The sequence below is a fragment of the Andrena cerasifolii genome, chromosome 5 (assembly GCF_050908995.1).
Source record: "Andrena cerasifolii isolate SP2316 chromosome 5, iyAndCera1_principal, whole genome shotgun sequence".
NCBI lineage: Eukaryota > Metazoa > Arthropoda > Insecta > Hymenoptera > Andrenidae > Andrena > Andrena cerasifolii.
The window spans coordinates 1,052,680-1,067,355 of record NC_135122.1 but is presented as its reverse complement, the minus strand read 5'-3'; the positions used below and the strand labels follow the sequence as shown (position 1 = coordinate 1,067,355).

At 42.2% G+C, this 14,676-nt stretch overlaps 1 protein-coding gene and 1 long non-coding RNA gene across 5 annotated transcripts in view; one reads left to right on the top strand and one right to left on the bottom strand.

Moving 5' to 3' along the window:
• Positions 1–14,676, bottom strand: part of LOC143369378 (filamin-A-like) — a 446,998-nt gene that overhangs the window by 168,216 nt on the left and 264,106 nt on the right. For all 4 annotated transcript variants that reach the window (XM_076813239.1, XM_076813240.1, XM_076813241.1 and 1 more), the window contains 2 exons: positions 10,353–10,957; positions 6,669–6,967 (listed from right to left, as the gene is read on the bottom strand). In XM_076813239.1, the coding sequence (XP_076669354.1) occupies positions 6,669–6,967; positions 10,353–10,957 (904 nt within the window). The remainder of the gene's footprint in view (positions 1–6,668; positions 6,968–10,352; positions 10,958–14,676) is intronic.
• The window catches only part of LOC143369405 (uncharacterized), a 263,714-nt gene that overhangs the window by 123,324 nt on the left and 125,714 nt on the right, over positions 1–14,676 (top strand). The window lies entirely within an intron of this gene.

Below are 14,676 nucleotides of genomic sequence, written 5' to 3'. Positions count from 1 at the left end.
ATGTCTTTTCCTCGCAACACGTTGCAACGATTTGAGGCTTTGTGCAGTTTAGAGTGCGCTTTTTAAGACTGATATCATGACATGGTTTGGTATCTCTGCCTAACTCTTTTGGCGTACCCCCTCCCTCGAATGCACCGCATGCAAAAACGACGATCCGTCCCAGCATGGTTCTGTGCAGTTTCTACCGATACAGCATAATTCTTTCTATGATTCGCGCGTATGACGAATTAGCGCGCAAAATCATCCGACACAGTTTCTGCTGACGCCGCATAATTCTAAGATTCGGCGCTTTCACAGATATTATATTACATTCAACACGTGTCGAGACTTTTATCCTTGAAGGTGGGGCTCAAATTACATACAATCGCGCGATATGCTGCGATGTTAAGATTGGAAAACATTATGGAAAAATTGGTAGCTTTAAAATAAAATGCTGTGGTGGGGGAGGCAATTGCACCTCTATTTAAGCCGAGCTCTTGGACGCTATTCCATCAATCGCTCAGTAGCCTCAGTGACTTTGACGGAACAGACGGTACTCCGTAAAAAATATAGTGCACATCAAAATGTACAAACACAGCTTAAACGATTCATCCTGCACAGCCGGCAACGATGGTGGGTTTCCAAATAAATGTGAACAACAGCAGCAACAACTACATTATCATCAACAATCCAATATGAGGTATGTACACGTTACTATACACTTTTCATTTACTCCATTCACTGTAAACGCAAAACGACCGAAGTATCAATTTCATGTACTTGTTTCTTACAGTTCTGGATCCGTATCGCTAAAAACGATGAAAACATCGAAACCATCAATCGTACGGATCCTGGGGCGTGATTATCCACTGACTGCAACAGCTTATAAACGTCTAACTATAGGAATTCGCATTGGTATGGATTTGTGTCACGTTGAGATCGCCATAGCCGACAATAAAGGCAGCGAGTTAAGCTTTTCAATGTCTACGTGGAAGCTCCTGCTACAAAACGAGGTGGACATACTCCAACGATTACGCAGCAACGCAACATCGCCCCAAACTCACATTATAATTGATCATTTACGACTAGAGTTCACGCGTATGCATGATGATCAACTTATTAAAATCACCGATAATCGCGTTGTCATATATATGACTGAAGCCACGATGTGTAAATTATTCGCGTACAATCATTGCATTGAACATATGTATACGTGGCTAACTGAAAATATGTACTCTGTAAGCAGTAAATATGCCACTTTCGTAGACGTTCTACGTAGCGCTACCGCGCCAACAGATTATGTAAAATTAATTTCTGAAAGCGAACACTTCGAACAGCATTCATTGATTGATTGTGAATTGTTAGCATGTGCAATCAATCATATTGTGCATGATGCTCGTAGTAAAAAATGTTAAATTATATTCTTTTATGATTTGTACCATTTCATTCATCCATCATTCTCCCCGTCATCTAATTTTAAGATTCCGCGTTTCTGTGTTACATTTCATTCTTCGCGCCGCCAAGTGACATCACCCTGCACGGCTGCTCCAGAGGAGTCGAATTACGCGAGATCGCGCGATACGCAGCGACGTTAAATCGGAACGCTTTGAAATACTGTTAGCTTTAGAATGCATGCGATTCTATCCCCTATGTAGTGGTGTCTCTTTCCCTCCTAGAATTTTAACTTTAAAGTAATGCTCCGTCTCTTTCCCTCGAAGACGCGGTGTCGAAAAACGCCGATCTTTCCCGGCCTCGTCCAAAATAATTTCTGATGCATATTGGTTTGGAAAAAAATTTCTAGGACAGTCCCCACCCTGGGTTAGGATTGAAAAAATTTTCGGGTGGGTCAAGTTCTGAAAGAGATTTTTTCGGGGGGTCAATGCCTCCCTCTGAAAATTTTCCGACGGTGGGCCAGGTCTCCCCTCCACGATTACGGCTTCCCCCACTCCGCGGCTCGTGCGCGCGCACCCGGTCTTCCTCTCCCCGTAGGCCCCGCGCCCATTGATATCCTTGTTCATCACACCAACAAAAAGGCATCGGCAGTATATCAAGAATATAACGCCCAAAATCCAGGAAAGACGCTAACATGGACAGCCGTGACGTTGCAACCACTTTCCGGAGGGGTTACCGGGGGAGGTACCGCACGCCGGCTCAGAACGGTAGTCCAGGGCCGCCGGTCGAATAAGCGTACGCTGAGGTGAGCTGAAGTACTGAGATTTATTGGCAGTCAAGACCAAAGTATCCCGGCCAGGTCTATGCTGGCACACAGCATGATAGCGGCTTAAACTAAACCTTAGACTAACGGGTTGAGTAGAGGTATGCCGGGGGCAAATCGTGGACGGCGCGGCGCGAGATTCAGTTGCGTGTCGGCGGTGATGCGAGGAGTGGGGGTAGTGGTCGTTCTAGTGCCTCGGCTCTAGTCCCCACCAATGGCTCTAACCGGGAAGCCTGGGGTCCGTTCGCCCAGTGGGTAAAACCCGCGGGAGAGACGGAGGCTGTAGGATGTCCTTCGGGGCAGGTATAGCCTGTCCGTAAGATTGACGGCGGATATCAACTTGCGTCCAGAGGTAGGCGAACTCGCTGTCCTCTGGGAGCCGTGAAAGTAAGAGGAGTGAAAAGTACATGAAGAAGCAGCTTGCCGCGCCAGCCTATATGCGGCACGTGGCTACCTCGCGACCGCGCTCGGTAGCGGCGGGCCGCGTCAAGCGCGAGTGGTGGGACAAAGATCAGCGTCCCACCGATTTAACTAGTTACAACGTCTAGCGAAATGTATGCACTCTTCGGAGTTCTGATATGTGCAGGTGCTAACAATTCAAACAGTGACCACACAACTGATATGTGGAAAGCTTCATTGCGTTCTATATATACCGCGCAAAATTTGGGATCAATCAAAATTATGAGGAATTTCAACTAAACTTGCTGTCGAAAGCGTTCTTGGCCGGCCGACTAGTTTCCGGACATTCAGCCTGGAACTTCGCAACCTTTAGATAACTCGGGAAGAAAAGTTTTAACAGGCTCATATCATCTATGTTATAGAGCAACGATAAGAAAACGCAGGAAAACTAGAAAATCTTGCAACGTGTGTGCCAAACCAGTCTGCGATGAGCATGCAAAACGTGGGCGTCATAATTTCATACACTACTCATGTGCGTAACAGCGGAAGAGCTTCGCAAGACAACACATAACACGGCCACTTTGTAATATTTCTGTACAATATATATAAAATATATTCATTAATACATGCCCTAAACATAAGAAGTATAGAAATCATTTTCAACCTTGTAGTGTCATAAAAAAATCGTGAAATTTGGTGCTGCTTTGAGCGTCTCAGGGTGACGTAACCCCTAAAGGGATTTTTAGAATGTCTCGCGAAACGCGAACCTGAAAATTGTATAAACTCTGAGAGATGGTTTTATTCTCTAAATATGCAAATGGGCCAAAATCAAACAACACGTATTTGTTATTTTTCACTCCACAAAAAAATAGCGAAAATCAAAGTACTCGGAGGCGGACACCTAAAACCCCGTTTCCATTTCAATTTGTTACGGCACAGGCCAGCCGAGAAATGCAGAGGAGCTTGCGTTTTGACAGTTTCACATCTCTGAGGACGGTTGTCTCCAGAGCCCTGGAGATGGAAGCGGTTAAAACATTGACTCGTGGTTCCCTGATGGACTCTACTCAATCGGAAACAAAACGGGAAACTAAATCTTATCGACCTTTCGTGGGCAACGCGGATAAGAAGAGAAAGACGGACAGAACATTCTATATCCAGAGGTATTACTTCGAATTGAAAATTCAGAAGAAAACAACGGGAAACGAGAAGAGGACGTAATGAGGGAACGCCGGATTTTGACCTTCTGCCTCCAAGTAATAGGAACATCAAAGGACACCGAGGGAAATAGCAAGAGAATAACAGTATAACAGAGGAAAGCCAGACGCTATACTTCTATCCCCAATTATCCACAGTGTGACGATGCATGAGGCGATAGAATGTCAACAAGAGCCTTTAGAAAAACTTTCGTATATGGAGAAATCGACGGAAATTGTTGTAAAATTATCATAGACGCAGGATCACCTATTAATTTCCTTAGGGAAAAATTGTGTACAGTGCAGAACGTAGACTCCTCGGGGCTCGTTAGTCTTCCCCGAAGCAGCGTTCTTAAAGAGATATCACTGTAAAATCGTTTTTTCTCGAAATATGCTATGTCTTCCAAGACTGCACGAAATACGCCTAGGAAAGATAATTCAAGCGGAGGAAACCAAGAAAGAAGAGCAAAAGAAGAAAGAAGGTGGCATTCCACAACATTTGGAAGAATTATTCGCACGCTGTTGTTCGAATTTGCAGGAGAAACAGAAAAAAGCATTTTGTTAAGCTACTCCACGAATCTCGGGATGTCTATGCTAAAAATTCAAATGAAGTCAGAAAGTGTAACGTGCTCACGCACAAAATGAATACTGGGGTTCTTTCCCCTATCAAACAGGCCCCGCGGCGATTGCCTCCACATTGACGAGAAAAAGTGGAAAAATTGCTGATTTGGTAAAAAGATTGCCTTTGGTCGAAGATAGAGATCGGGAGAAAACCGCTTTTTCTGTAGCAATGGGACTTTGGCACTTTAAAGTCATGCTTTGGACTTTATAACCACCCCCTCCTCCCTCACCCTGCAACTTCCGGCGTCTGATGGAAAATGTGCTTGGAGGATTAACTATGTAAATCTGTTTGATTTACCTTGGTAATGTAATCATTTCTGACACCGATTTCGAAGAAGGGCTCGAGCGCCTACGTCTAGTCTTCTCTCGTCTGCGTCAAGCCAAACTGTTGATGAGCTCGAAGAAATTTTGCATTTCGGAGTTTCCTCGTTAAGGATTATACTTTATTTACACTAGTACAAGTAACACAATCTAATATTTCATCGAATTCTAGTACCTGTAGCTTGGAAGTTTCGTCCGCATGTACGATCAGATCAAGAGTGACAGCTAATCAATAATGACTTCGATCTATCTATTCTAACCGTATTTTACTAATTCCCCTTCCCCCTCTACCCATAGGCACACACACTGAGCGACTATGTCTCAATACACGAATGCTAGCGAAACGGGTACGACCCCGCAGCTATTTTGGCCTTATTATCTTATCTTAGACATAGTTCCGGTGTTTTAACATGATCCAGCGAATAATTATTTTTTCTTGAACCCATTTGTCATTTTGCTTAATGTTTCAAGCTGTCTTTCTAAAAGATAAAAGCATTATTCTGAATTAATAGTTATCACAATGATACTTTTTTTATGAGACAGTCAGACGTCACGTAGCGCTAGTACTTGACGCCAGTAGATGTCGCCATTCTCGTTTTACTGTGGGAATGAGCTGCCCCCTCCTTGCATACTGTGCAAGAGTGGGGATGTGGCGAGTTCGTGCGTGCGTCGCCACGCAGGCTCGCCCCAGTCTGTTCTGACTAGCATTGGAAAACGTCTGTTTTCCAGAACGTTCGACATTACGTGCTACCACGTGTTCAGCGATACGTTTAGTCGCATAACTGCGATACTGCCAGTTTGTCGGCTTTGGCCTGTTGGGCTTGTCGTGTTCGATATCCGACTCCCACCTGTGTGGTTGTTTAGCTCGATGTCGAGCAATCTCGAGTGCATAGTTAGTGGTTGCACGAGATAAACATAAAACCCCCTTTGGTTACACCAACGTACGTCTTCTGTTCATCCTTCCCATCCAGAACACGTATGCGGTAGTAGGTCCGCGAGAGAGTGGAAGGTAACGTCTCTACATCATTTACCTCCACCGGTAACACTGAAGCACAGACGAGGTATACCTCGTCTGTGACTGAAGTTACCTACATTACTTCTCCACATAACGCCAGTAGATGTCGTCTTTCGAAAGCAGAATCAACAAACGAAAACCTTTTTCCAGAAATCTTATAATGTTACTCCTCTGCCCTACGCCCGTCAAATACATGAAAAAGAATAAGTGTATTTCATGTTCTGTTTCGGTGCTTTGCTAATAAAAAATGTTTAATCTAACAAACTTCATTTTCTGGGGCCATCCCCTCATCTATTTTTCCTTTTCACTTATAATTCCTTACTGCTAACGTAGAATATTGTAGCATAAGCACATTTCAAGTAATTAAAATGTACAATGAATTTTCTACGTTTGCAGTACCAGCCGACTTTCCGTTTAAATTTTTATAAGTACAACGCAACATGCCATTTCATTACAGAAAAAACCTGCTGTAATACCGACCTGCCAAATCGGCCAGGTCACGTGACGTGTCTACCCTCCTTAAAACCGAAGCTGAAAATCTGAGCACTGAATTGATTTGTATACAATTAGAATTAACAATGTTGATTTCGCAATCTTTGCATCTGAACTTTTTTAATTTTTTCGAGAATTAAAGGGAATTAGCTTCTTTCATACATGAGTCATGTTTATGGGGGGGGATTTCTAACTTCAGCTCGCAACACTATAATGTGTGCATTAAACTCAAAGTGACTATTAAAATAAATCCCGAGATTGCACAAGGTGATCGTAAATTACCTACGCCTAAAATTATACACTACTATACCAAATTATTAGCAAATTTCTGCATTTCGTGCCCTATTACTGTGCAAATACTCATTAAAAAATCAGCGTTATACTGCAGAACCTTCCCTTGTTAGAAATCATCCATAATGACGAGTTTGCTTACCTTCCAGATGTAGAACGTATGCGACAGGTCACTGCACCGCAGCCTGCATTTTCAGTATCCACAGTAATGCAATACTCTTCACCTTGTGCTAAAGTGTGCTGAATACCTTCTTTGATTTTACACTTTTCAGCTTTTCCGGTGGAGACGCTTTGAACATTAACCGGACAAGTAGGCACGTCTGTACCCCCATATTTCACGCAGACCTTATAACGGCCACAATCATCGGGCAGATAGGTCGCCTTATATTTTCCATCCCCTAAATCCTCAATTTCAACTTTGCGAGGTACTTGATCAGGACCCTGCAAACAAACATAATCGGCTAAGCATATGTGCGATCATAAGATGTGTAAACTCGTTTACAGTAAATTCTCGCTATGGGCGCATTTCAAATATGCATTGCACTAGCATCGCTTCCACCATTTCTTGGAATCCTTCGGTCGAGAGAACCCGAGAGCGAGCGAGAGGAAATGAAAGAGTCAACACGACGTTACCGTTGGCTAATATAAACGTAATTTTAAAAAATAATCGAGTATAATGGATAAGGAAACACGGCGAAATACGATTCGGACTGCCGGGCGCAAAAGTAACAGCTTACTGGTGATCATACACTTTATCAGTTTTGCCACATGCTTATACTACTGATGATGAAGTACTCCAGATATTTTAAAATATTAATAAATGATCATAAGTAAAATATTAATCGTTTGCCTCTAAAACCGAGTATCATTACCTTCGGCATTTCAAGCTCTATCACTGTGCAAAAGCTCAGTAAAAGTGGCAAGTACTATCATGCGACCCTTCCCTTTAAGATAATTTCATTGTAAATATGGAATGTTCCTCCGCTATGTACACAAAGGCGAATTTTAAACAAGGAATACTGTATACATATAGTAATTTATAGAATAATTTAATGAAGATTATTAGGCCGAAAATTTTAGTTTCTTTGGATCAGACAAAAACTTGTTCGAGGATACAATTATTCAGTTTGCAGATGTAAATATCATAAGTCGTAGATCATTCCTTTCAAAGTCATATTCATCGGAAAAACACCGATGCGTTTCCAAATAGGATTACATATTTTCTCAGTATACGATGTTATAGCTGGCATCAACACGAATTTAACGACATATACCTAACAACACAGCCGTTAAATACTTTTAAGCGCTAATATTTTTTTATCGGTTAATTTAACCTTATACTGAACCTTGTATTGACGTAGTACTGAATATAAGTTTATATAATTGTTACTTTATCATCCGAATATTAATCCTTCAATCAATTATTAACTGAGTAATCGAACACTCGGTCAGAATGTAAAAACTGTACAATGTAACTACTCATATTTATAAATATTAACAATAAAACATCTCGAATCAGCACAAGGACGGATCAGAAAAAGCTTGAATTTATACAAATTTAGTACGTATCTATTAAAAGAAGAGAAAGAAGACATTACCAATACATGTAGTGACCGATTTTCATATTCATTTTTCGAATATTTTTCATACAACAATGTATATTTTTGGTAATTATGCAGAACAGGTGTTTCCTCACCGATTTTGACGACCTTGAAATAAGTTGTCGGGGACATGATTCTGAACAACTTTTTCCTATACATGTTACCGCCGCTCGACCTTCGTTTCCGAGATATTTGCGAAAAACTGCTGCTACTACTACAATGTATTTTGCCGTATACGTACCTACAATACGCGTCCGTGGCAGAGTATGCGCCAGCATGGGACAAAACAAATGATGAGCTGACCTTCGTTTCGAATATATTTGCGAAAAACTTCTTTTGACTTATTCCGACGCAACGCATTCCACTTTTCAACTTGTTACGGGTATTAGTGTTGGTTGGGGCCAGGTTAGTGCGGGGGGCGCGCGCCCGCTCGCGGGCGCGTAAAGCGTGGTGCCGGACCGATGTGAGTCGGAGTGTTGACAGGAGGCCCCACACACCCAACAGGTGCTCTCGAAGGCCCCTCTTCCTTGCAAAAAAATTATGGTTTAGATTCTCTGTCGGACAGAGTCAGGGTTAAGTCGGCATCCGCAAGTTTCTGGTTCAAATCTCTAAACTCACATCGGCTCCCCACCATGCCTTACGCGCCGGCGAGCGGGCGCGCACCCCCCGCACTGATCTAGCCCCAACCAATACTAATATCCGGGACAAGTTGGAAAGTGGAATGCGTTGCGTCGGAATAAATCAACAAAAGTTTTTCGCAAATATCTCGAAAACGAAGATCGTGTGGGGGTAACACGTATAGGAAAAAATTGTTCAGAAAGTTGAGTTTTACAACATATCCAAAAATCAATGAAATCGGTAGGGAAACACCTATTCTGCATAATTACCATATTTTTTATATTCTATGACCACAGAACAGATTTGTTTCTATTCTGCACTCCAGTATGTTTAAAATGGATCTTTTTATTAAACAGAATACAGTTCTATCTTCTAAAGTGAAACTGACTCGGGACCAGCGAATATCAACTATCCGGGTAGTCAATTCGGTTTGTCCTTATTCCTTGCCGCGGCGCGCGAAAGGGACTGACAACGACCAAGAAGGCAAGCGACAACGTCAAGCCATAAATTGCGGTGCCCTCTCACTAAGGTCGGGTCCAGCTATATTAGCCGGTGAGTTTCGTGAGGGGTATTCTCCCACCATACCGTTTGCCTGCTCGGTGCTTCTTTTCTCAACGTTCTCACTCTCTTTCTCGGGCTACGCCTGCTCGTCGCGTGGTGGAGATTCGGTGCCCGTGAGATACGCACACATGCAGCAAATCATCCCCACCACTTTAATTACATAGACGGGACACGATTCTGAGCGATCGTTTCTCATTTCTTTCTTGCCGAAGGCGAGAGCGAGGTGGAATGAAAGCGAGTCTAAACACTTTAAACGCTCATGACCGACGCGCACACAAAGCACGGAGTATCAGGTGTACGAAATACGGAGCGAGACAAAGTATGTATCAACGCGACATCTGTCTCGTACCGCTCCTCGCTTGCTTTCCGTCCCTCTGACTCGCTCCCGTTCCACCTCGCTTTCGCCTTCGCAGAACAAGAATGAGCCAATAATAGTGGAGATAGCGCCAAGCTTCTGACATGTAGGCCAAACTGAGTTCTTAGCGTAGAAATACATATGTATTTTATGTTTGCGTTAGGTCCGAAAAAATTCAGGAGTTTTATTGGTCAGAACATTTATTCTTTCGCGATAGATTCATCTCGTATTGGGCTACGCATAGCTTCGTAACGCACACAACTACTACGTTGAGAATAAACAACAGCCACACAGCTAAGTTGCAGGCGGAGCCGAGCAGCGTTCACGTTACCCCACCATACCCTTTGGGGGCCACGCAACTCCAACTGACAAATCGACGATCGTCAGATGGTGGTGGTTGATTTGTCCTCGATCGCTGCTCGCGAAAACGAACTCGCCGGCCAATATATCTGGCCCCGACCTTAGTTCAGAGTCCCTCTCATTCGCTGCGGTAACTCCAAAAGAAGTAGTGGGGATGGCGGATTAACACTCATGGTATCATGAAATATATCACTTATGGAGACATCACTATACTAGGACCATACAAAGTACCTTACATGTTTATTATTGCGATTCCGAATGTACATTTTGTGATATGTAAGAACGAAATAAGTATCTCAGAAACGAGGCGCTTCTTCATTGATTCACTTACCAGAACTTGAATTTCGAGGGCACCGTAGCCAGCTTTTGAGGTGTCCACTATGAAATCAACTGGAAAAGAAGCGGTACAAACAGGTGCTACTCCAGGTCCTGACAAAGCAACTTTACTTGGCTCTACGGTAGGTAAAACTTTCGGCTTGAAAGGACTTCCTGGTACATTTTCTCCGTCATAAGTTACTCCTACTTGCAAGTTACTTCCAGCTGGAGGTGGTTGATAAGTAACTTCATATAAGCCATTTTCACGCCGTTCAATTACCGGTTTCTGAACTTGTCCCTTATCGGTTTTTAATGTGATATCCAATTGTGCTGGACCAGATTTCGATGTGTCGACAATGAATTTTGCTGGAACATTTACTCGTACGGCTTCCAATCCAGGTCCATACGCAGAGACTTTGCTAGCCTCTTTTTCGTCCACGACAGAAATTTGGAAAGGAGACCCAGGAATGTGTTGATTGGCAAATTTTATAGAAACTTCGTAGTCGCCTGGCTTAGTTGGAACATATTCAACATTGCAGGAACCATCGTAATTGTCCTTACATGCCATTTTTACTTCACCAGTTCCTTCCATAGATAAATCCAAGCCACCGTTGCCACCATCTAAATATTTATAAATTATTAAGGCACATGACTTGAATGTTTAAAACTTGTACGTTATAAAAAAAATACGCTTTCCATTACGCGACTTTTTTTTTATTCAACTTGTAATCACGATGGATCTTCAGCTTTTGGTACGAACAAACGCTGATAACGCGATGCACAATGAGTCAAAGTACAAGAAACATAGCAAAGGATCCAAAAATAGAAACATTCTAGAATGCTTTGGTACATGTCACGAGGTATCGGTACAGATTTGAGACTAGATTGGGGGGGGGGGCAGAAGGGCCTGCATCTACGTCAAGCATGGGATTTAAGTGAACGCAACGGCTGATTTTCGGAGGCAACGCCTCCTTTCTCCGGCTACGCGTCTTGGCCCCCACGGCGGCCTAGGTTCGTGAAGCGCCTCAGGCCCGTTCTATATGAACTGCGCGTGGCGCATTGGAGCGACACCGTATCAATAGGTTTCCACATTACCCATGGGGGTACTATCATCGATGTGTTTTTGTTGTCAATGGTATCCCCTGTAGACGTATTCCACTGTGTCGCGCGATAAAAAATGGTTTGGCAAAACGCGTTTTACTATCAAAATTTTAAATATGTTTGGGGAAACTAGATTTTAACAAATATCTTGATTGGATATTTTTAACGCAGTAGAGAAGACTGTTTAAAAATGTCATGTTAATTTATCGAAATGCTTTGTAGTGGTAACCGATGGTGCGAAAGCCATGACAGCTGCCAAAATAGGACTGAACGCGAAGTTTAAAAAATGCGGTATCGAATTCCCAATGATGCACTGCACCATTCATCAGGAAGCGTTATGTGGGAGAGATATAAAATTATCTTCCGCCATGAAGAAGGTTACGCAACTAATCAATTCTATCAAGGACAGAAATAAATTTCTATCTCACAGGAAATTTATAGAATTTCTTGAAACGCATAACGCTGCTTACACTGATGTCTCATTGTATTATGAAGTACGCTGGCTCAATGCAGCGAAATGTTTAAGTCAATTCTTTGCTATAAGAAATGAGATCTTCCATTTCTTGCAAGAATATCCAAATTCAAAGGCAGAAGAATATTTCCCCTTATTAACAGATGCGAGTTTCCTTTGTGAACTCTCACTTATAGTAGACCTTACTAACCATATGAACATCTTAAATTTAAAACTGCATAAACCCGGCCAAACTATTTCGCAGTTGTGCAGCCACGTCGATTACTTTCGTAGGAGGCTGGTAGTTTATCAAAATCATCTCCTGTTACAAGAATTTTTTTTTCTTTTTTCCCTCATGTATCTTAATTTTCGAAAAATTCGGCAATGAGTGTGATTTTGATAATTATTTGCACATTCTTCGATCGGTGATAGATTAGTTCGATGAGCATTTCACTGACTTCGATTCGCTCAGAAATGATCTAATTCTCTTTGAGAATCTCCTCACCGCAAAAATCGAGGAACAAGCCCTCGAGAATCAAGAAGAAGTGTGCGATCTTCAGCACGACATTTCTTTGAAAACGAGGGAAGAAAAAGGAGCCGAATTCTTCAAAACACTGGAATTTCGCGCTCCGAATTTTCTCCATGTTCGGACCAACGTATTTGTGCGAATGTTCGTTCTCGAAAATGCGTAGAATTAAGACAGAACAGCACACACGGCTAAACGATTCCTAGCTTTCAACGTTAATACGTACAACGTCGTTCAGCCTCCCCGTTAATATTTTAGATTTGCCTTGCACGTCTAAACGTGCGCGAAAATCTAGTTTTCCCAAACATATTGTTGCGCCGGGGCGTTTTCACCGCAGGCCACCCCGACGCAAAGGAGTAGAATAATAGACACGGACACACACACGACTGAACTACAGGGTGTCCCACTAAGGAGTGGACAGCGCGATATCTCTTAAAGTATTGTCGATAAAAATATAAAAAAAATAGGGAATTGCATGGTTCGAGGGGGCCCATTTATTAGCGCGAACGAATTTTGTTTTCGATTATTATTTTAAAAGATACGATGGTCAAGTTCGGTTTTTCAAATGGAACTATTTTTTTTGAAGACCTGAGTTGATAGTGCGTTCCAAGACAAATTCAATAAGCTTTAATGTATACACTTTATTTCCACTGGTTTTTAAGATATTGCGCTTGCAAAATTACTGATTTTCACTGGAAGAAAACCCTCTGGAATAGGAAGGACCGGGGTCGGTCTTACTGGCGCTACGGGTGGCATTGCCTGTTGAAACTGATACCTACCTGCCAAAGGTCTACGACAGGGTTCGCAGGCCCAAAAGCTGGACAATTCTTTTCCGTCATAAATGCTACTTAGGTAGGTACATCTGCGGTATCCAGAAGCGCATCGTTACTTTTATTTCGCACTTGCTTCTACGCTCGGATGGCCGGTTCTTTTGGGAGGGATGCAAGTTGGATTGGTTAGGTTAGGAGGAGTGAAAGTTGCTAGACTAAATTTCAACCATAGGGAGCAGATTGTATCAGAACCAATCCCCCATGGGTGATGTGGAAACCTATTGATACGGTGTCGCTCCAATGCGCCACGCGCATTTCATATGGTACGGGCCTGAGGCGCTTCACGAACCTAGACCGCCGTGGAGGCCAAGACGCGTTGCCTTCGAAAATCAGCCGCTGCGTTCACTTAAATCCCATGCCTGATCTACGTATATGTAGTGTGGACGTGTATAAAGTGTGGACGTAGCTGCGGGCCCTTCTCACGGCCCCTCCCCCATTTAGCCCCAAACCTATGCCGATACCTCGTTTCACTATTTAATAAACTATGTAAACATTGAATCAGTACCCGTGTGGTCAATAACAGAAATCACTTATATTGGAATAAATGTAATGTAACAAGATTCATCTCTTTTTGTCATAACTCTTGAACCACGATCGGCCCGCGCTTTGGACAAAGTCCACATTACTCATGGTCCTCCCCTCAACAACATATCCAAAATTCAACAAAATTGGAGTTGCAGCCCCCTTTTATGCATAATTACCAAAATAAAATATTAAAAACTGTATAAATCGTTATTTCCATGAGATAGTTGTGAACTGGTTATTATATAAGTTTGAGTGTTTGCACATGATTAAGAATGAAATTCTAGTGGAAAAAAAAAAATGTCGAATATGGAAAATTTTGACATTAGATTATTATGTTATTTTCTTTTTTATTAAGATGATACGGCAGAGGGTAGAGGTAGGTGACAGTGCGGAGTGGTTTAGTGGACCAAGTTTGTGGAGAGCAAAGGGGTTGTTAGAAGTGAAAGGTGAGAACGACGAATAAGGGTCGGAGAGAGAGAGAAAATCCAAAGGAAAAGAAGACACGGGACATCAACAGGAGTCTTAAGTGCACCTTGGACTATAAGAAAATCAAACAAAGCCTTTGTTAAGAAAAATATTTGGCAACAAAGAAAAATGCGATTTACCGGAGGTATTGAAATCTTCGCCACGCTCAAGTGGTAGGGTAAAGCTGAACACCCACTTGAAAACCGTGTAAACGTACAAAATCTTTATTTGTATGATTCAAAAAGTTCATTTATGTAAAATTCATTTATGTAGAAAACTATAAATATATGCTTTAGGTATAACTATTAGAGATAAAATATAACAAAAATAAATATTATGCACATAAGAAAAAATATTTTACCAGATAACATAACAATTACTGAAAATAATCGAATAGATATGGATTTTTACATGAACAATGAATATCAACACGTGCATGGAG